This window comes from Atractosteus spatula, chromosome 1 (genome assembly GCF_055471065.1).
Source record: "Atractosteus spatula isolate fAtrSpa1 chromosome 1, fAtrSpa1.hap1, whole genome shotgun sequence".
Taxonomy (NCBI): Eukaryota; Metazoa; Chordata; class Actinopteri; order Semionotiformes; family Lepisosteidae; genus Atractosteus; species Atractosteus spatula.
Window position 1 is genome coordinate 9,251,229 of NC_142706.1, and position 23,031 is coordinate 9,274,259.

At 33.1% G+C, this 23,031-nt stretch overlaps 1 protein-coding gene across 1 annotated transcript in view; it reads left to right on the forward strand.

Moving 5' to 3' along the window:
• adgrl3.1 (adhesion G protein-coupled receptor L3.1) overlaps positions 1-23,031 on the forward strand; it is a 264,360-nt gene that overhangs the window by 229,704 nt on the left and 11,625 nt on the right. The window contains exons 20-24 of the mRNA XM_088939011.1: positions 2,027-2,195; positions 5,681-5,806; positions 16,705-16,801; positions 17,286-17,318; positions 22,195-22,323. Coding sequence (XP_088795137.1) covers positions 2,027-2,195; positions 5,681-5,806; positions 16,705-16,801; positions 17,286-17,318; positions 22,195-22,323 — 554 coding nt within the window. The remainder of the gene's footprint in view (positions 1-2,026; positions 2,196-5,680; positions 5,807-16,704; positions 16,802-17,285; positions 17,319-22,194; positions 22,324-23,031) is intronic.

Consider the following 23,031-nt stretch of genomic DNA (forward strand, 5'->3'; position numbering starts at 1 on the left):
GCATCATTTCTTTCAAATAAGAGTTGATTCTCCTTTGACACAAATTATATAGTATTGTCTATTAAATAGTCAGAGTACAATGGTTTGGATTTATTTTGTAAATGAATTCATTTATAAAGTTTTTCTACTAAAACCAATTCTGTTATATTTATGCCTCAATAAAGAAATATGTTACCAATTGAAGTGAAAATCGACAACGAGCTTAGATTTGTTCAGTGTCTCAGTACAGTTTAACACAATTAAATCAAAAACTTTCTTTTTGGAACACTGAAAATCCTGCAAAGCCCTGTAACATTTTTAAAGCTCTAAATTATGCCTACAGGTTCTTAATGTTTTATTAAAATGGATGCCAGGTCTTACTGTTCTATAATAAAAGGAAATGTATGGTTGTGAACAGATGCTGCAACCTACTTAGAAAAAATGTAAATAGTTTTTGAAATTGATAATAGGCAATAGGTTGATACCAAAAGTTATTTGTATGTTTTCCACTCGTCAATCAGGCTTAGGTTACCACTGTAAAATTTCTACATTTGCTACAGTATCTGGATGCACAAGGAATAGAAAGTTCCACTCAAATATTGTCATTGAAACTTTTAAATACAGTACTTTGTTTACAAACTCAAGATCACATACAGTACAGCCAACCTGTAGTTTGAATGCTGTTCTTTCATTTAATACAGTATACTTGATTTTAGTTACTTTCAATATTTTGTTTTACATGTGCAACTTTGACAAGGCTGCATTTGTCCTTTGTGTTCTCTGAAGGACTGTAATAAAAAAAAACATTTTCTATCTTTTTTTTTTTCCTTTTGTAAAAGCCTAATGGGTAAAGAATTTTAAGAAGAAAAGACCAAATAGTAGGTTTCCCCCCTAAAAAAGACAATTAACTTGAAGTACACTCTCAGTTTGTTCTTCTGGTGAAGAGTCCTTTCTGCCAATTTTCCACTTCATTCACACTCCCCTAGCTATTATATTCGTATGGCATTTTCAAGAAAGATATGCCTTAGTACTTCATTTACACCTGTCAGTATCTCAAGCCAGCTCCATACAAAGTATGTTTTTTATTGGTAGTTGAGAGTCTTGTTCAAAGCAAAACTTCATGCTTTATTGCAGTTGCTTATTTGTTCTGAATGCTCTGCTTTTTTATTATACACTAATCAAGTGTATCTTCTCTGCGGATCTATTTGGTGTCAAGTAAGGACAGTTGACTCTTAAAACCTACTGCAGACTGAATGTTCCATCTATTTAAATGATGGTGTTTCCATCATTATCTGGCTTTTGAAAGTCCACTGTCCTAACTGCAGTCTGTATTTATTTCTGGTTCATTCTAACCTTTTTATCCACAGTGGACCTACCTCGTGGTTTTATAGTAAAATTATGTCATGGCTGAGCTGTGCCAGGAATTCTATCAAATTTAATAACCTTTTCAGTGGCAGTAATGCTGATTACTGCCAAGTTAGCTAATCAAATAATTGCCATTATAGTAAATGAGACAGACAAGTAAAACTGATCTTTGGAAGAAAATGGCACCTTTTTAATGGAATTAAAGCTCTATTGTAGATTCTTTGCAATTCAAAAATATTACATTTGACTGCAACAAAATAACTTCTCATTAAAACAAAATTCTAGTCTTAAATTTTTTTAATTGCTTCAACAAGTGAAAATTTAATTATCTATATACATTACCATTTTCTCAAAGAAACTTTTCATGTTTTAATGTTTAAAAATAGAACACAATTAAGTATATATATAACTATAGAACATCCATTCCAATCTTCAACTTTTTAGCAATACATATTTTCACCTATTTAATTTTTTATGGTCTAACACATACTGTACTCAGAGAAAAAAAAAAACTAGACATTCAAATTCTCCCTCATAATAATAGAAGATTGAAGAAGATTAATTTTTAAGTAGAGACTCTGAAAGGTGCAATGTAAATGACTTTTTAATCAAAATCTTTCATATTTTAAAATCTTTTAATCTTTTATCCACGTATTGACTGTTTTCTTTACCTTCTTTCCAGATCATGGGTTATAGGTGCTATTGCACTTCTCTGTCTGCTTGGATTGACCTGGGCTTTTGGACTGATGTACATCAATGAAAGCACAGTCATTATGGCCTACCTTTTTACAATATTCAACTCCCTACAAGGAATGTTCATTTTCATTTTCCACTGTGTCCTTCAAAAGAAGGTAAGAGGATTTAATATATATATATAATATCTCCAGTGCTCCAGTTCAGAAACTGAAATACTGTTTACACAAAAAGTGAAACTTTATATTGCAAAAAGAAAACAACCATCAAAGTTCAAAGTTAATATCCTTTGAAAGGATTTAGAGCAGCAGCTACTGTATACTAAATTATTTTATATTTATATTGTTATTTGTTTTCCTTTTTCGTTGTACTTTCTTGTACAGAAACCTGTTTTTCTAAGTTAAAAACAAGATCTGAATTACCAAAAATTCTAAAACTGTTTTCAAACATTTATTTTAATATGTCTAGATTAGATTTTTTAGTAAGTATAAGACTAAAAAATACAGTTTTTAAAATATAAAACAATAGTTCAATAAGAAGAATCTGAATTATGTACATTAATAATGAATCATAATTTCAAAATTAGTGCAGAATCTGTACAATTATGGCATCTACTTGTCTTTGGAAGGTAACAAGACGTTCTAGAGAACTTCAGACTGTTTCCATTGGACAACTTCATGTTTTTTTTATAGAGCATATATGTTTTTTATGTAACGCTACTCTTTAAGGAAAATGTGAAAATGTCTTTCATACCGAAGTAGAAAAAATGTCGAAAGGTTTCATTACAAAGTTTTCTGTGAAAGAAGTATACAGTACCATTACAGCCACATTTTTTGACTGATAAGTCTATCATAAGATATAAGAATCAAATATCAATGTCAGGTCCTGACAACAGCTTGCACAGGAAATATTGAGTATAACACAATACATATTTACAATATTTTAACAAATACACACAAAAACCTCTAGAATTATTATTTATAGACCTAAGAGTCCTCCCTTCTATAGACACAAATGACACAGAACTTTACCTGCCAACTAAGGCACAGATATCATAAAGGGAAAAGAGGTAACATGTGCCTCATCAAATAAAAGATGCCACTTCGTCCTAAATTACATTCTAAAAGAGATGCTCAGCAGCTGGGAACCTATTTCCCTATTCAAAATAATGCATCACTAACAAAATGAGAGGTTTATTTTAGCCTGATGGATAGTAAATCAGTATATCCAACAAAAATAAGACTTCAGTCCCTTACTTAAGGCCCTTCAATTACCTGTGTGATTTCTAGATTCTTAGTGTGTCAAAACAGGTACTCTCTGTCACTGTTTCTGCTCTCTCCTTTTCTCTCACTTCCTCTCTGTTTCTCTATTCCTTCTATCCTGTCTTCTCTATTGATCTTCCAAGAAGGCTGGTTTAATAATGACTTAACAGCAAATGGTTTTAGTTAAGAATTTGTACAATTTTTTGAGTGTCTGAATCTTTGGCCGTTATACCAAAGTGACAGAATAAGACATCCCCCTGTCTATAAACAGTTTATGCAAATCATATCAAGGCTTCCCTACTGTTTTAACTCGTAGAATAGCATACTTTTGATGGGAAATTCAAAAAGTTGGACATCCAGAGACATACAAATATATATATTAATAAATGCTGAATTTTTTTTAAACAAAAGAGAACTGAATACCTTCTGTTGCATGAACCATTTGTACAGAACCTATAATTACTTTAAAGTCTTTCCAACACTTATGGAGTCAAAATGTACAGTGTTTGCTGTATGATGAAAGCAGGCATTTATCCAGATCAGATAAAAACACAGGTGTTACAAATAAAGCTGTTTTCTCTGAATAAACCCATTGTATGTGGTTTGAGGAAGCTTTGCCTTTCAAAGTTGATGAGTAGATTTGCTCCTTATTACAAGGATATTCTTAAGTACAGTACTGTATATATTTATCATGTTGCCTGATAAGCTACTTGCAATCTGTGCTTTTACTGCTCACTGGCACCCTAATGTCATTTGTTTTATTTGGTGTTATATTTACAAAACCTAAACGTATTAATGCAGAGAGAACTGTTAGTCCTATGTCAAAACAATTAATATAAACATTTCTGTTATTTGTATTTAAATACCACTTGTATTTTAGCAGTAATTTTAAATATATTAAGTTACACCTTTTTTCTTATTGAGAATTCATAGTAATCTTACAACAGATGTTACAGCATATGGCTCCAGAAGACGTTTATATTAGCAATACCACATTTATTAATTTAAAACAAGAGAGACATAGACAATTTCTTTTTTTTAAAGCATTGTATGAAACAACTGTTTTAAAAACATTCTACTTCCGTGTTATTCAGTGTGATTATTTCACACCAGGTAACTTCTCTATTCACTGGTCATGTCTGATTATTGATGAGAAGTATAAAAGCATTTAAAAAAACTTTCAAAAACACATTTCACCTACCCCCCCCCCCCCCCCCCCAGTATATCTAAACTTGAATTTAATGATTTTATACCAGAACATTGCCTGGCGTATTTTATCCAAACAGTAATCATTTAGTACCTCTTCATTTTACATAGACAAAAACTACACATTTGAATATATATATTGGCATTTATACAGTAAGTCATAAAAGCGTGGGTTTCAGTGTATTGCTGATTAAAATAACAATGAAAAGCAGTGTTTTGTGGACATCTGAAAATTGATTAAGGTAGGGAGATTTGACAATCTAAAAAGAAACTGCAGACTGTTAAAATTGCATTATCTTTACAATTTTAAAGTTATAATGCACATAGCTCCAGCTGCAGTATCTCATTTGCATGGTGTAATTTCAAAAGAAGTAAAAATAAGAGGTTTTTTTTTGGAACATGTAATTACTATCTGTATAATGTTATGGCTGAGATCATCAGGGCACCATGTACAGTATTATACCATGGTATTCTCTATAAATTATCCTCCCCTGTTGATCACAATACAGAAAACATTAATCAGATTTATATACACTGTACATTTATTTATGTAGCTTTAATTCTGACTAGGTGAACATAATAGTTCCCATTTGAGAAAAGTTATTTCCAGCACTTGGTTCATTATGCCAAAGGGAATTAATGTAAAGTTAAATGCCTGTGTTACATTGGCAGTCTGTTTACATGAGACTATTGGACACTATATAATAAAGTTTAATGGCTGTGTGAGTAGTTACAGAGTAGGGGTGTGAGATAGTACTACTGTTATAAATCAGTCAGCTAACACAGGAGTAACTGTTGTGCTCAGTGCAGAATTACTTTACATGAATAATGGAATGTGACAGCTCAATAAGATCTGAGGTAAAAATAGAGTTTAAATGTTATAAAATAATGGCGGATTACCCAGTATATATGTTTTGTAGTAAGTCTTAGCTTTTATCGTGTAGTCTAAAATCAGACTACAGCATTTTTCTGAACATATGCTGACATGTACACAACAATTACCATGTAATGCATACCCAGTTTTCCATTTCAGCACCAAATACTGCAGAACAAGAAGTGGTCCATGATCTTTTAAAATTTTAAAATCTGTTATTCTATCCTTTGGTGCTTTTAGGATTGACATTTTAATTCCTGCTGAAACAAAATTATGGAAATGAACTGTCTTTACTTGTCAGGTTCGTAAAGAGTATGGCAAGTGTCTTCGCACTCATTGCTGCAGTGGGAAGAGTGTGGAGACCTCTATTGGCTCAGGGAAAAGCTCTGCTTCTCGGACACCTGGACGATATTCTACAGGCTCACAGGTATGACTGCTTTCCTGAACCTCCTTTTTGGTGAATTCGGAAATGTCTATTTAGATCTTTGTATTTTTTTATGTATACTGTATTTTCCCTCCTAGAATCTACCAAAGAAACAAGGATCTTGTTCCAGTTATTTCAAATGCAAAACCCCATTTGTAACACTTATACTGTATTCACCACAGATGCATGTACACACACAGTATTAAGAAGTCACTTAAAAATGTTGTAAACATTTGGAAGAGTGTGATAAACTACTTGTGAAGTTGTGATAAACTACTACACATAACTCTTATCTTGGCATCTTTGCATCAGTGGCTTATAAAATGTATGAGTTAATAATTCTGTTGCTAATTTATGTCTGTGAATAATATGTCTCTACTGTATGTTTGCTTTTAGGATTTATTCAGCAGTCATGTACTCCCATGCAAAGTATATTATACAGACTCTGGAATGTTAGCTGATCCAAAGACAAGTTTACATACAAAGGGAGATAGGGCACTTTAGTACTTTGCTACTTTGCACAGAGTTTATGGCATTTCCTTGTAAAGGTCATCACAGATACAGTCTGTCTCTGTTTTTCCATCACATTACAAAATATTCTTTCAGACCACTGTCTTAATAACTCAACATCTTGTATGCCAGTAGGCTTCATACTGTATATCTTGTAACTGTGTTTAACAGTTTTGTCATATTATGCTTATGTAGTGATTAGAATGGGGAGCTGCATCAGCACATGAGCTTCAAAGTGACTTGCAGAGGTTAATTCCGCAATGAAAAGTAAAAAGAACAAAAAAACATGTTTCAGCTGTGGAGCCTTTTTAAGTTGTGTGAGGGAATGAGGTAGCTGGAATATGAGGCAAAGAGATGTATAAGCAGAACAAAAGAAAGAGAATTTGAGAAGGGGTGGGGGTGAGAAGGGGGGTGGCGCAAAAGGAAGGAATGTGGGAGATGAATTAGAGGGAAAGTGTGAAAGGCAGAAATCTGTAAATGAATGGAGAGATTTAACAACTCAGTATTCTAAACATTCTCACATTCTCTTTCTTTTGTTCCCCTTACCATCTACCTTGTACTCTTACCTGTAGAATTAACCATAAATTGAGTCTTTTATATAACTATTCATTTCATATCAGAAAGTCATTAATGTCCTCCCCTTGAAGACGTCAGATATGTGATATTATATAGAGAACTTAATGCTCAAGTATTTACCTGTTCAGATATATCTTAATGAGAACAAGAGAAGAAAATATGGTGGTGTGCATAACAGTAGAATAATGAAAAAATGGTTCTGTTTCTATTCTGTATAGAATAGAAAGAATTTAGAACTGTTCTATTTGCAGAAGAAAATTTATTTCAATATGCCCTTCAGGAAAACATTCAATGTTTTTTTTTTTGGAAATGCAGGTATTGAAATCTGTGCCAATAACACAACACAGATTTAATTGCATATGAATTAAACCCTACCCTATATCTGCTTCTCACCACAGTTTCTGAAAAAGCATGAGGTGAGCTGGTGATTCATACAGGTTTGGGAATTAGTAGTTCACCTTACACAGGTCATAATGTGCTTTAACATAATGTGGGTTGACTGTAACAATTAGCCCCGTTCTTATGATATATGTTAATTGACACATTAACAGCTGATTATGATGAATGTGCAGTCAAAGAAACATGGTTAATGGAGAATGATGTTGAGAACCACAACACTGGTGGATCTGTGGCTTTCAGAGAGGCAGGAAAATAGAATGAGGAAAGTGTAACTATATATCAAAAAGAATATTTAGTATCTTAGCCTAGTATCTTAATAACTTAGCCTGGAGAAATCAAGGGTCATAGGATTTATATGTGTCAGACATATAAAAAACAACATTTGATGGAGTAGATGGAGGTATATAGGAGCTTAATACAGAGCTCCAAAGGCAAATATTGATTCAAATTCAACACTTTGTAATGAAATTAAAATATTTTTGAAAAGGAAGAAATTTGATTTTTTGGGAGACTTCAACTTCCCCCACATATAATGGGGAGATTCTAAAGGAGTGCCAGTAGCAGTCAGAAACAGAAACCTGGTTTCTGACATGGTTAATGGCTGCTTTCTTACTCAGTTTGTCAGAACACCTACGAGAGGGGATGCCTGTATTGATCTACTATTTTCAAATAATCAAGAGAAAGGGATAAAAACTGAGGAGAGATAACCTTGCGGGATCTGTGATCATAATAAAGTGTTTTTAGAAATATCCTTTGAAATGAAACTTTAGAGGTATAATCCAAATAAAAAATAAAATTTCTGGAACATAGACTGTGAAAGAATGACACAGATCCTAAGAGGTGTGGAATCTATGGTAGCTATGGCATCATTGAAAATGGATAACAAAAGTTTAAGAGTTTGTGCTTGAGGCACAGAATAGATTTATACATATGGTAAATGAATCAAAGGCTAGAAGCCAAAATGGTTTATCAAAGTAGGAAAAATCATTTTATAATGATTAAAAATATAAAGATGCAATTAATGAAAAGCAAAATAATTAATTGCAAGTACAGCTAAAAGGATATTGAAAAGACCAAGAGAGAGAGACAGAAAGAGATAGAAAGGAATATTGCAATGGAAACTAAAATGAACAAAATATGTTTTCTTTATTACTTTAACAATATGCCTCAGGCAGTGAAAGTACAAAAATTTGTATCAAATAGAATTAGCATAGAAGAGGCAGAAGGGATTCAGACACAAAAGATAAACACATCTTTTGGCCCTGACAGTTTACTATATTTTTTTCTGAAGGAAATAAAAGCCATTAACACAACTCTTCCAACAGTCAATCTAGATAGGGATAGTACCTGTGGATAGGAAAATTATCATCCATAAAAATGGTAACAAAACTTAAATATGTTACAGTTTTTCTATATATTAGAAAAGGGTATCTACTTTATTACAAATAAACTAGAAGATCACCTGTATGTAAATAAGATCTTAAGGGACAGTCCACACCATTTAGAAAAGGTAGAAAATTTACTTAACTGACTGGTAAGAATTCTTTGAGAAAGCAACAACAATAATACACACACGCAGAGCATACAATATTGTGTGTTTAGATTTTCAGAAGGTTGGTGATAATTTTTATTATAAATGATTAATTCTTTAATTACAGACAGTATGTATTCTGGAAAATGTACTCTGTGTGCTTGGACTAAGAACTAGTTAATGAATAATAAATCAGAGAGAGCACAGAGAAGGGGCATATACTGTAGTTAACACCGAAATTGGGGTGTTTAATTAGTGGAGTAAAACAGGAGTCACTGTTAGTGGCTCTAATATTTCTAATTTAGCAATTTAGAAATGTTTAAATTTGGGTATAGTTAATAAATCAAGTTTGCAGACAATACCAGAAAAAGAGGATTAGCAAACAATATAGCAAAAAATGAAATTAAAAGATTTTAGATAAAATTCAAGACATCTGGGAGAAGACATTTAATGCAGACAACTGCAGGGTATTACATATACTGTAGGTATCAATAACAACACTACATAACATATCTTTATAAATGGGAAACACTGAATTTGAAGAGGCAAACAAAATATTGGAATCAGTAGCTAGCAGTGAAGGATATAAACCATAGGATGTTATGTTAAAATTGTGCAGTGTAAAATTAGGACATCAGAATACAGTGTTTACATGTAGTTTTATTAAAATATTAAGAAAAAAGATATTGTTGCTCTGGAATAAATCATAAACATAAGCATTATATGTTGTAAGAAATGTATGTGACTCCATTGTTACTGACATTTTGGGTTCCATTTGTTATTCTCAAAGTGATTTTGTTTTCTGTATATTTTCAATTTTTTGCACTCATGTGAAAGCAAGACTTAAACTTATGGCAGTTAGTAAATGGCTCCCATAATTAAGGATTGCTGAGCAGCAGAATCCGTTGGCTTTAATTATATGTGCTGGTGTTTGGTTAAATGCAGTCAGTAGAGAGGTGGTATTTAATGGTCAGACCAAAGGTTTTGAAATAAACATGTAATTAACACAGCATATCACAAAGAAATTTCTTGTGACTTTCTGTGATTAGACTCTCAAAAATATGAATTGCAATTGGAAAAAAACATATCCGCATGTTTAGTATGACATATCCTATCATATGTGATATCTGTAAATGTTAAGGTACAAGGGACATTTTGAAAATATCCAGATTTTGTTTCTCAGTTGTCAGTATAGTCATAAACATTTCTGATTTACATTTAGAACTACACGAGATATAATGCTTCACGTGTACCTACTATACTTATCATCATACTCTGCGCATCTCAGAATATTCCCTCCATTATTAAAGGAGGTGTTCCATGCTGGTTAAGTAAAATGACATGGACATTGAGGTGCATAAGCACCTTGACTGTAATAGAGGTGACAGTAGTTAAAAGTCTCAAGTCTTTTTACTAGTTCTTCTTAATTTCACATCATAGCATTACTGATGAAGCACCACCTTGCACAGTGTTTCCAGTTGTTATTTCATCTTTGGTGCAATTTCTTGTTGAGCAGCTGAAGCAGAAAGACTTTGCAGGCTGTACACATTTGTGAAAGTTTTTTTTGCTTTTATGTGTGAATATTTCTTATCTCTGACTCCCTCCTGACCCTGTATTGCATAGAGCATATACCACTGAAGCTATTGTTTGATGCTTTGCAAAGACAAGTGGTTTTTGGGGAGGAAATTCTGGATTCATTTTGTTACCATTGACTTGGCATCCTCTTTTACTTCATATTATTACACCATCCCACTGCAGTTGCCTAATCTATTTCATCTTCTGTATCCAGTGTGTATAAATTACACACTGTTACAAATGCATATGGATGATCTTCTCAAAAGGATACAGTATGTGTTGATCTCTAGGTTACTTAAATCCCTAATCACAGGTCTTCAGACTACTAAACTCAAAGTTTCCTATGTATGTGTACTGTGGAATTGTTTGTTGTATTCTGTATCTCATACCTAGAAGTGTCAATGTTTAAATCTCTTCACTCGCTCAAACACATTGGACTTTGCCAAACATTAATTCCTTTATACATTTTTCATACTTTTCACAGTCTTGTTTCCATACTCTCTGCGGACAGTCATTGCTTATGTATATGAAATATACTATATATGTATGTATTTAAGTAGAAATGTGTAATTAACACAATATGATCACCATTGAAGGGATATTACATAACTTGAATTGCAGTCACTAATGCAATGATCTTCTGTTCTGTTATGATTTTAACAGAAAAGCAGACTTTAAAAAAATGAGAAAGAACAGATTAGGGTGATTTAAATAGGGAATAAGTAGAGAATACACTTCAGAAACGTAGTGCTAGAGGCACAGCTTAAATTTATACTAAAAGTTAACAAATCACCATGTAGAAAATGTTACTCTAAATGATTTAATATATCATTACAGAAAAAAAATAAAGAGAAAGAAGATACTTCATAAAGAATACAAAAAGGACCAAGCACATACACTACACTGAACTCAAAAAAGATATCAGAAGACCCAAGTGAGAGAGATAGAAAATTGTATAGATATGGGAACTTAAACTAATACCAAGGGCTTTCTTAAATATTACTATAGCAAAGAAAATATCAGCAAGGAAAGAAGTATTTTTTTAGAGGTAGAAATAGGTGTATTACAGAAAGCTAACAGTAAATAGCATAACTTTACACTGATTATTTGACAGAGGAGTTTACAAAGGAGGAAATTAATAGTATGCCACACAATCATTCACAACTTATTGTCAGTTCAACTATTCCACCTTGCCAGAGGGAGTCTTAAAGGGACTAGGAGAGCTTAAATCAAGTAGAGCAAACATATTTGCCTACTTCAGTTTAAGGAAACAGGAAAGATAAACAGGTGATAATAGGTGAATAAAACATTTGGATATATCTTCCAGAGTGGAGAATTTACATTGTGGGATTTCACATTTAAATTAGAGCATGTTTAAGTTAGACCACTTAGAATACACTAATTTAGACAATATGCTACAAAAGTTATTGATGCCTTAGAGGATTTACAAAGGAGAGTAACCAGACACATTCCTGGATTGAAGGGAGTGTTATACCAATACTGACTAAACCAAGTGTTTGTAGTTCAAATTGTCAGTTATCTTTTGTTATATCTGTCCATTTTGGAATTTCCAATTGGGGTGGCAGGAGGATATGAGAGTTACACAAGGGAAGATTTATACATATAGGCATAGGAAGTGTGTGAGATTTGGATCTCACCTTCCAACCACTGTCTCTTATCAGCTATGTGAACTGAGTTGTCTATATTCAATGTTTTTAACATTCACATGCATCTTAGATTGCTGTGTTCATTAATCCGTAGTAGACATTTTACCATGCACATTGTTTATAGTAACAGACTAGTAACTTGTAACCACACACAACAAATTTTGATCAGAGACCTGTGCATTTGTCTGGGATTTTTGTGTGACTAGCATTTTAAAATTCACAGTATGTGCACTCTTCTTCTGGTCAAAATGATATGTTTTAAATCAAATGAGCTTCTACAAAGTTGTTAGGGGTGGGTTTGATATACTCAGAGCACATTGATATATAATGAAAGGAAAGGTAGTGAGGCCACCAATTCTCTTTTATCTCTTTTATGAAAGCCCTAGGGAAGAGCTCTTGTTAATGTAAACTGCATAACCTTAAAAAATAGGTGGTTGCATGCTGTCAACGGCTTTTTCCCATGTGGTATGCTATATTGTATTGTAACTGAATCAAGCCATTATTTTGATTCAGATATTCACCTTATTTTGCATTTCCCATAATGCACCTTGAAGACTGTAGGGATACTCTGCTGTAATAGAATAGCTGATGGGCTATACAATCTGTAGGTTTCACCACAGCCTCAAGGAGAGACATTTCTTTGCCATATTCAGTTACATGAAATTATTGCACCTTCCTTTTACCATTGCTACTATTAAAACCATCACACAGTGGAAATAAATAAAAGAATACTTGCAAGATAATAGCAAAAAGCAAAGAAGTGATCTACATACAAACATTTTGCAAATGAAGTGATGACATTTATGTAGAAGCTGATCTGCAGTCAGAAGGACCAGCATCTTGATTTGAAAGATGATATAGTTCAAATAGCAGCAGCAGCCCAGAAAGAAATTACTTAATTTTATATGTAGGCACCTTAACTTATATTTATATTTACATTTTATTTCTGAACAACATTAAAAGGCAAAATGTCTCTTCTTGTGGATTTTTTCTCAACAACCAACATGCTGCATTTCTGAATACTATTTTTTATCTTTAATTCAAGCAAATTTAATTTGAACCCTTAAGTCCAGAGTAACTAATTTCTTGCCAAATAAATAATCCACATTTGGCCTTTTAAAGACTTATACAACAGTGGGAAATTATAAGAACAAAAAAGAGAAAAAAATCAGCCTTGTGCATCATAAAACTATTTTCCTGCTATAAGACTCCCAGTTCCCAGTATTACAGTTCTAGCATGTTTAGAAGGTGTTGTGAGGGACAGACAAAATGTTGCAGCAAGTCCTAATTTTGTAGTGTTCTAAACTGTAGTCCTACACTCGTAGTGTTGCACAGGGCACCTGAGGCATGGCAATAACTCATAGCAGATCACATTCTGTTATGTTAATTTATGTAAATGGATGTTTGTGACGGAGTATAAAGATTTATTCAATATGTAGATTAATTATTCCATTTTTTGGGGGGGGGGGGGGGGGCTTTCTGTTTCTCCTTGTTCTCTGTGCAGTGTCTGTCACTTCAGATACATGTTCAGGGTCACTCACACAGTATTCTTCTTAATTCACAACTCTGCTCATAAACCTTTGACATGTCCTCTGCACATATATTACAGGCAGTGATATAGACTAATTAATCACAAGCTATATATTTATTTTATTAGGTATTCATAAATTTGGTTTGGTTTGGAGTGTGAATATGAAGCAAGAGTGCTAAAGGGGTGTTGAATTCACCATAACAGGTTAAATGTACTTTTTTATACATTTCCTACTAAAAGGAGGATAGTTGAGTTAGAATACACCGTGACTATACTTATCATCAGTCTTATACAAATTGGGAAAGTCCTGAAACTTTACAGATTTGTTCTCAATGAAGGATTGATAGGTTACTTAGGTCACTTTGCCTGTATTATGCTGTGAGACTCCTATGCCATATCCAAATCCTGTGCTTCTGGGGTGGTCTAGCTGAGGTTGTGCCATGCTTCTTACTTGAATTCCTGTAGACAGTTCTGCTGTTCTGTGTCAAGAGTAATCTGAGGGAAAACCATCTGAAAAGCCTCCCTTGTTTTAGTCGGGAGCTGGGTCAGCTGCTGTTCTGCAACATCCTATACAGTGTGAGAGGATATTTAGTTTCTCCATGCACATTTTTAAGCATACAGCAGACCTTCAGCAGACCTTGGTTCCCAAGCTCTTCCCAGAAGGTCATGTTTTTTTTTCTTTTGTTCTTCAGTTTCTTCTTTTAGTTGGAGAATCTGTCTCTCCTTTTCAATTTATTTTGACTGGGACTCTGTAGAATGGATCTTCTTTTTAGAATGATGTCTTCTCTGCAGCCGAGCTGGGCCTGAAGATACTACTCCTGTGCATATCAGCCTCTGTGCTGGAAACTCTGGACTGGATCTTGGGCCTTCTTATTGGCCTGGAGGTTAAACTCTGATAATTTGTTAGCTTAATGCTTAGTTTATTTAATTGCTTTTAAGATGTGCGTTCACTTTCAGATTGGTTAAACAGCAGCTGGCTGATCTGTGTGTCACAGGTGGCCATCGTGGACTCCAACCGTCTTGTTCACTAGCCATCAGGCCTCTACTTTTCTCCTTCAACTCATAAGTTAGTTTGCTGCACTCTTCATGCAGGTTTTCCAGTTTTGCACATTGCCAAGTTTCTTTGTGTTTGGCATTCCAGTAGTAGACACTTAAAGGAATGTTTTCTTTCACAACACCCAGTTGTTTGTTATGCCTGTGCTGTGACTTAGTTGTGTGGTCCTGGCAGCTTGAGCACATGTGATACTGTGAATCGGTGAGCTCAATTTATCCTTCAGCTGGACCTTTGCCACTTCTCCATTTGACTCTTCCTTTTTTCCACTCCAGAATTTTTCACCATAAGCTTTGTCTTCCTTGAGTTTAGAGTCCACATTAGGGACATCAGCACCTAGGACATTAACCTACTTCCTCTGCTTTAGAGACTCTTGGTAAGCAAATGGGACATAGCAACCCACTGGAGCCTCAACACCCACTTCCCCCGAATTTCCAGGGAAACTGACTAAACTTTGTTTGTTTGTTTTCTGATGTTAACTTGCATCTCCACATCCTTATGGTCAGATTCAGATGTGCTGTAGCCATTTCAGTTATTCCTTTGAATTCATACTAAATAAATCCCTCAAAAGAGATTTATTTTCCAGGATAGAACCATTTATGGACCCTGCTCACTGGTTTGACAGCTCCTTGGAAGCCTCAGATTCAAGATTTTAAATATAACTTAACTAATTGTCTTTTACCAATTGGTCAGATGTTTGGAGAAGGCAGGTCATTCCCCATTGCCTTCTAGTGAATCAGGTTCAGAGAATTTGATGCAGGACTGTACTACACATTAAAACTGCCAAGTAATGCAGTGAATCCTTAAAGTACTGCAGCTGCGTTTGGTTATCAGAAAAATTGGTACAGTGTCAAATGTTTATTAACTCATTCATTCTTTTCTGTGCTGATCATACTGTATACATATTAGCGACAAAGCAATTTCATTAAATACAATGATAACATGATAACATGATAACATGATACAATGATAACATGATAACAATGATAACATTGTCAAGACACGATATTGTTGCCATGTTGCTACTGTACCACAACTCCAAATGAGATATGTCACAATACTGTATAATGCTATTTGAATTATATTTATATTTAAATTCCATAGAATATATAGAATTATTAGTAATTGTGTTTAAATGGTAATTAGAAAACTTATTTTTATTTTAGATTTTAAATATCATATATATATATTATACAATGACTTTAAATTATATCTTATTTAAAAGCAAGTAAACGTAAAAAAAAAAACAAAAAAGAGATCAGATTAAAAGCTTTGAATGTTGATTTGAATGTTGTTTTTTGTGTACTGTAAGTTGCATTGTAGCTGATTCAAGTGTTCACTTTGGTGAAGACTGCACTATAATTATATCAATATATTTAAATGTGTAATACTTCAATTTACTATAATGTTGAGATATGCACCACTCCAAACATTTTATTATTTATTATTTTAATGATCACTTGCAAAACAGTGGTATTAACATTGACATCTAAATAGAGGCAGTCTGCAAGAACGGTATTACTGTACTATACTGTAGCTGATGTACTGTATGGATAACTGTGGATATCACTTCACAGAATTCTTTAATGTGTGGAACATTGGGTAATGTAGTTTATTTTTGTCCATATATTCAGCTCACACTCCAAATTAAAAACTACATGCTGTGCTTGGTGGGGGATGCAATCCTTGTCCTGTTATAAATATACCCTTTAAAATGATTTTAAAAAATAGTAATTGTTAGTAAATGCAACTCACAAAATCCAAATGAATTAGAAATATTTGTCTTTTGTCTTTGTCCCCTCATGTTATAACTAGTACTGAAAATATATGCTGTAATAAGACCTGGGCGGGACCGGCAGGGTCCTCAAGGTGGGGGAGGAGGGGAAGGGGGAATCAAGGGAGATGCTAACACATTTTTGTTTGGTTTCATACAGCAACATCAATAATCACATCAATAATCTAATCTGTTTTACTTTTTGTTGTGTAACACAAATAAACGTTACAAATCGGTACAGCGTTAAATGTTTATTAACCTGACTATGCTATATTTATGTTTTCTAGAGCCGAATCCGCAGGATGTGGAATGACACCGTCAGAAAGCAGTCTGAGTCTTCCTTTATTACAGGCGACATAAACAGCTCAGCATCACTGAACAGAGGTAATAATGGAATTAATCAATGCAACTTTCTCCCTCTCAGGCTATCAATGAAAAAATCATGTTTCTCCTTTGTACTATTTAATGAGGATTTAAAGCATTGTCTCTTAAAGTCCACCTTCTAAAAGCTCATTACAGCACCAGTAGGTTTCTGTTTACTGATGGCAGCAAGTGGCATTCAGATATTCCTTACAAAAAGTATACAAAGCAATGCATGTTAAAAAGATTTTGAAAAACTGTTAAAACTGAAAATGATAGCAAGTGAAAAAGAATGAATGCATTTCAGAAATAAGAATAGAGGTCATTCTTTCAGAAGATTTTGGTCACGTATTATAGCACTGATTTACTGCAAGATATCTGGAAATATACTGTGGCATTTGCAGAAGTGATCCAAATGCCCATTTAAATCTAGAAATGAAAAAAATGTTGCTCTATTGTTAACTGTATGGATTTTTGTTTTTACTTTTCCATGACGTTCTGCAAACAGAAGGGCATTTTCCATACCCAAGCATACCAGAAGGTAAAATGATAGCATCTCCTAACACTTTGTTCATTTTATCTATAATAAGTTAAGCCCTTCTTATGAGACTTTTGCAGCAGTGGCCTTTGGCAAAAATATGATTACATGGAACAACAGACGTAATTTTAACAGAGACAGGCATGTATGAAAATAGAAAAGGTCAAGGATGCAGTATTACTTTAAATTCACCTGCACATGGATAAACCAAGCACTATTACATTATTTTCATTTTAGAGCACCACAGGTTAACACCTTAAAACACAACCACACAAATTTAAGACATAACTGTCACAATATGAAGTGTGATTTTATTCCCTTGCACCAATTATCATAAAATGCTGCATTTGTGAAAACATACAATGCACAAAGTTTTTTCCCTTCATAATTTTTTATAACTGCATGTGGTAAGATTTAGTCAGCCAAACTGGCCTTGATAGAAATGTTAAGCTATCAGTCTTACCAGGTAGGTTAGTAGGTTAGGCAGATGGATTTTCAGTCAGAGAAGGTAAGAATGTAATAAACCTGAGATAATCTTAAAAGCTCTAATATTACTTTTATGTAATTTTAGAGTTATAAATTGGCTCAAGTACAGCGTGGCCATCATTCAGTGTGGCTTCTGCATGTTTTTAATTAATTGGGTTTTCTTTTAATGATTAATTAAATTTGAATGATTGTACAAGATATCATACTAAGGCACACTTCCTGTGTGTGCTTATTATTTTTTGAGTATTTGTAGTTTCTGTTTCTTATTTTGGTAATAAAACTCACCATCTACCTGCCTGTCAGCAGTATTAGCAGTATTGTTCTTGAAAGCAGACTCAATGAAAAAGTAAAATTCTATCTGTAATTATTGGTAGTAATTGTAAGTTACAAGAATATCTCTCATAATAAAGTCACTAGGAATAAAAGATAAACTTGCATGATTGGAGATATTAAAATTAAAATGCTAGTAAAAATAAAGCCCTGCTCATTTTATATTTGATTATCTATAAGCGAATGCCTTCCATTTTACATGAGATCTTTAATGAAGATGCAAGTCCCTTGATGGAAGGTTGTGCCCTACACTCCACTCTCTCTAAATCTGCTAGGAGCTGAGATTCACTTAGACACTAATAAGCTGTTATAATGATGGATTGATGTTATACTGAGAAAGTAAGTGTCAAGATCTTAATAATTATGCACTTAGTCAAGCAATCCAAAGTTATCTGTTATAACTACAGTAAGAAAATAGTGTGTAATAAGATTTGTCAGCCACGTGTGTTTTACTGTAATGCTCTCAACCATAACCTAAACTTGATATAACCAATCATGTAGCACTGAAAATTAAAGTACCAAGTGATCTTGTTCAGATTGCACATTATGACACTTTGAAAAGTATGTTAATGACATCATAGCCATATAGAAGTATTTTGTGAATTAACATATTTTGTTCTCAGTATTTTTAAGATATATTTTGAAGATACACGTTCAAATATAAATATGAATTGAAAACCTATATTAATAGCATTAATGTAGTGAGACTAAATACAGTATAATGTATTTTAAGCTTAATTTAAATGTCTTTCTAGTAGTACAGTATCTGTACTGATTGATAGATAAAATGTCAAACGTTTAAAATGTGGGATTCTAACAGATTTTATGGCGATTCCAAAACCTTTCGGGAGACTATGCACCTTTTGTCCACAGCAGTTAATTATATTTATCCTTTTGAATATTCTGAGATTAATTATGAATGTGCAGTTGTATTGAAACCACATTCTGGTACTGAGGATTTAGCATTATTTGAGAAATCTATCTTAAAGCAATCATTTGAGCAATTATTTGAGTTTAGATTTTTCAGAGACTAAGATTAGGCTGCCAGCTATGGAAATGTGTGGTTTCCTACTCACATTAAGTGCTGTATCTTATTCCTGTTAAAGAATGACTAATTTCCCTATTTCTGTATGTCATACATAGTCTGTACATATTGCACACAGAAAATACATATTTTGGAAATAGGATAGAATATTTTGCAAAGATTACAATCATCTAGAAGAAATCACGGCAAAGTAAAATATCAATGTAAACGTGGATACACAACTACTGTAATAGACAACAATTATAATGATGACAGTCACTTGAATATATACGGCATTTGTTTGCAATATTTACACCTGACAAATGAAAGAAATCAGAATGGGATCTAGAGTGTCTCAATAGAATGCAGGGTGATTTCAGAGACTTGCAGTTGTCAGAGATGAACCACTCCTTCAATCGGCAGTAATTCCTCTGTCAGACACTGTGATCTTATTATCCACACACAATAGTTTTGTTAGACAGAAAAGGCTAGAAAGGTTCTGTCAATTTCAAATCAGCAGGATTTACAATAAAATTACACAAATCAAAGCATTTACTTGATGGAATTAGCTATTCAATTATCAGTAATTCTTCTGAATTTTATTTTTTGATTCTGAGCATTTTTTGTTTATTCAACCCTAAACATGTTTATGTTTTCAAAGTCCTCTAAAAAAGCCTTAACACGGAGTAGGAAAAATAATACATTTAAAATGGGAATATTGAGAATTTACAATAAATGATGAGTGCAAGACTTGGAGCCTCGTTTCCAAAAGGTTCTTCTGCAATAAGCTGTAACTTACCCAATAAAAATATGTTTTTGTGAATGTGTCCTGTAATTGGCAAGGAACATATGTAACAACCTAATTTTTTATGCAAGACTATATTCAGGACCATTTTTAAATGCAAAATTACTGTTGATGAAAATAAAATAAAAATTAATATTCATGTTTTTGTTGCACATTATGACCCTGAGTGTAATTAAACTGACTAACTCAGCCTGAGTTCAAAAAGAATGTTGTATTCTTCTAATGTCATTCTCACACATTAAATTGCCACTTAATCCCTATTCAGGAATATTCAACATCCTATTCAAATACAATTTTTTAAAAATAATTTAATTTTAATGAGCAAATCCTTAAGGAGTTTCATAACATATGTTATATGTTATTGCCAAACTACCAAGTATTATAAAATATATACTGTATATTATTTTTCCAAAGATTAGCACCATTAAATGAGAAACACGATTAGATTGTGCTATTATATAATCATTTTCACAGAATATATTATATTGAGTACAAAAACATTTCATTTTATCTAATGACGTCCTTTGAAGGTTTCCAAAATAACTTAATTATTTTATATTTCAAGTATAAAAGACACTGTTTACCTACAGTACAGTCATATACTGTACATTCACTGTTGTTTGAGGATGTGTTTGCTTCACAGAATCTGAACACCAAATAATAATAATAATTAGCAGTCCAGAGAAATTGCCTTTAAGAAGTGTATTCTAGTTTATAATCTCTTACAGTATCCATAATATATAAATCACCACAAATAATAAAGTTTTAAAATGATTTTTTCTGGAATGTCTTCTTAACTTAACTTACTTACCCTTACAAAAACACTTGGTAATAGTAATGTACAGTATTACATTTTAAAAGTAACTTTCCCCAACACTGATAGTCACACATGCTTGTTACCAATACTCAATGTGTAAAGCTCAATCATTGACAACTATGTTATAAAAAATTACATAGTATTATGAACAGTATAAGCGATGTAAATAGTGTGACAGAAATAAATATACAAGGGATCAAATAAATGAACATACATACTGTATACTAGAGTGCACATTTAGAATTCTTTAAGGAAGGTTAATTGATTCTGCAGAGTCATTGAAAATATTTCCACCCATTTAAGAGACATTTATAAATTACTGGTTATAGTGGTAATTTCTAGTATATTTTTAAACAGAATTTTCACAAACATTTCTAAAGCTTTTTTAGTGCTTTACAGATAAATCATCACCTACCCACTCAATAAATATGAGTTTCGGTATGATTTGTTTACTTTTTTTTTACATTCCAGAATAGGATTTTATATAAATAAAAAAGATGCAGATATGCCTGGCAGCAAGCTGTCTTGTCAAGTTGTCTAGAAGCTAGCTTGAGTTGGGCCCTAATGTTCCTTTTTACTAATCCACATACAAATTCTTTGCATGCTTAAACAGAAGTGACAACGGGGCTGACAACAGGGCCTGGTATTACTGTACAGTATATAAACTGGATTGTATAAATTCATTTTACTTGCATGGATACAAAAAAACAACAATAAACACACAAAAACTAGCACTTCTGCAATGACTCATATACATACAGTATACAGTATTTTGCAGTAAACAGTGAGGTTGAAATTTGAAAGCCTTTCTTCGCTTGCTGCTAGTCACTGATCTGTTTGAGAAACAGCTCAGTCATAAGGGTCACGTTAACAGCCACCTCTACTGTTGCTCCTTCAGAATTGTTTGCTTTTTAGTTCATTCAGGTGAAATGACTATTTGAAAGCTTAATTTGAAAGCATGGGGAGACAATATATAAAAATAGGACATAAACTCTGGAATGTAGGAAGGTTTGAATGTAAGTTTTTAAAAAACTTTTTAAAATTTCCCAGATATCATTTACAGAAAAGGTATAGGTTTGCCTACTGTTGTGTGTCATTGGTCTATTATGCCTATGCGTGGTCTGTACAGTGTTGCATTCAGCCAGCATTTGTTACATGTCTAAATGTGAAGGCTTTGAGGAAAGCATCTCTACTGTTTTTGTGCTTTTTTCTAAAAAGTCATTGAAATTGTTCTGCTTTTGTCCATATAGTCTATATAGACTGTAGTCATATATTAGTCTATTGTCAATCTATCAAGCTTGCTGTTGCTATACCCGAAGAAAAGAAAGAATATGACTTGTCATTTTAAATTCTTTTCTTTAACCGCATTTGCCTGATTGACTCTTTTTCTTTCTTTGTCTTTATCTGGCTGCTCCAGGAGCCATGGCTAACCATCTTATAACTAATGCCCTTCTCCGTCCTCATGGCACTAACAATCCTTATAACACATTGCTTGGGGAATCGGCGGTCTATAACAACCCTTCTGTGAGCATGTACAACACACAAGGTGTGCTAGACTTTTTCTTAATAATGTTGATAGTTGTAGTTGATTTGGCTAATATGGGCTCTGATTCCAAACCTCATGCAGCTGCTTCTCATTTAGGCTTATTATATGGTATATCATGGGTTTCAGTGGAGGGTTTAAGCTACATGTGACCTTCATTATTGCAATCAGTGCAGTAGGGTCTTGAAATACCCTATTGATTATGTATATTTGGCATTTAGTTAAACATATCTCACAGCCTATTTGGCAAGAAATGAAAAGATTTATTTTTTTTCCATTGGGAACCAGATATACCTGCCTTTACCTGTTGATATTTTGCTACACGTTTCTGTCTCTAAAGCTTGTGTTGCATGATTTATGTATATGTATGTATGTTCTTAGTATTCATTACATCGTGGAAATTTTAATACTTCGTGGTAAGTTATTCCAAAATCGCTTTTAACATATCTTTTGTATTTTTTCAGTGAACTAGTTTAATCCAATTTAACTATTATAGTCATTTTAAGTATGAGATATTTTAATCTTAATACTGTTAGTTATCAGGTACTATATGGTAAAATATTTTCATGCTGCAAGTGTATTTAAGTTTAGATACACTGTATGAGGATGGTTAGGAAAGCTATAGATAAAATGGGGATTATGCAGACTTGCTTGGGGACTGTCAAAATGTTTAATGGTACTTTTTCTTCTTACATCTGCAGCCATTAACAT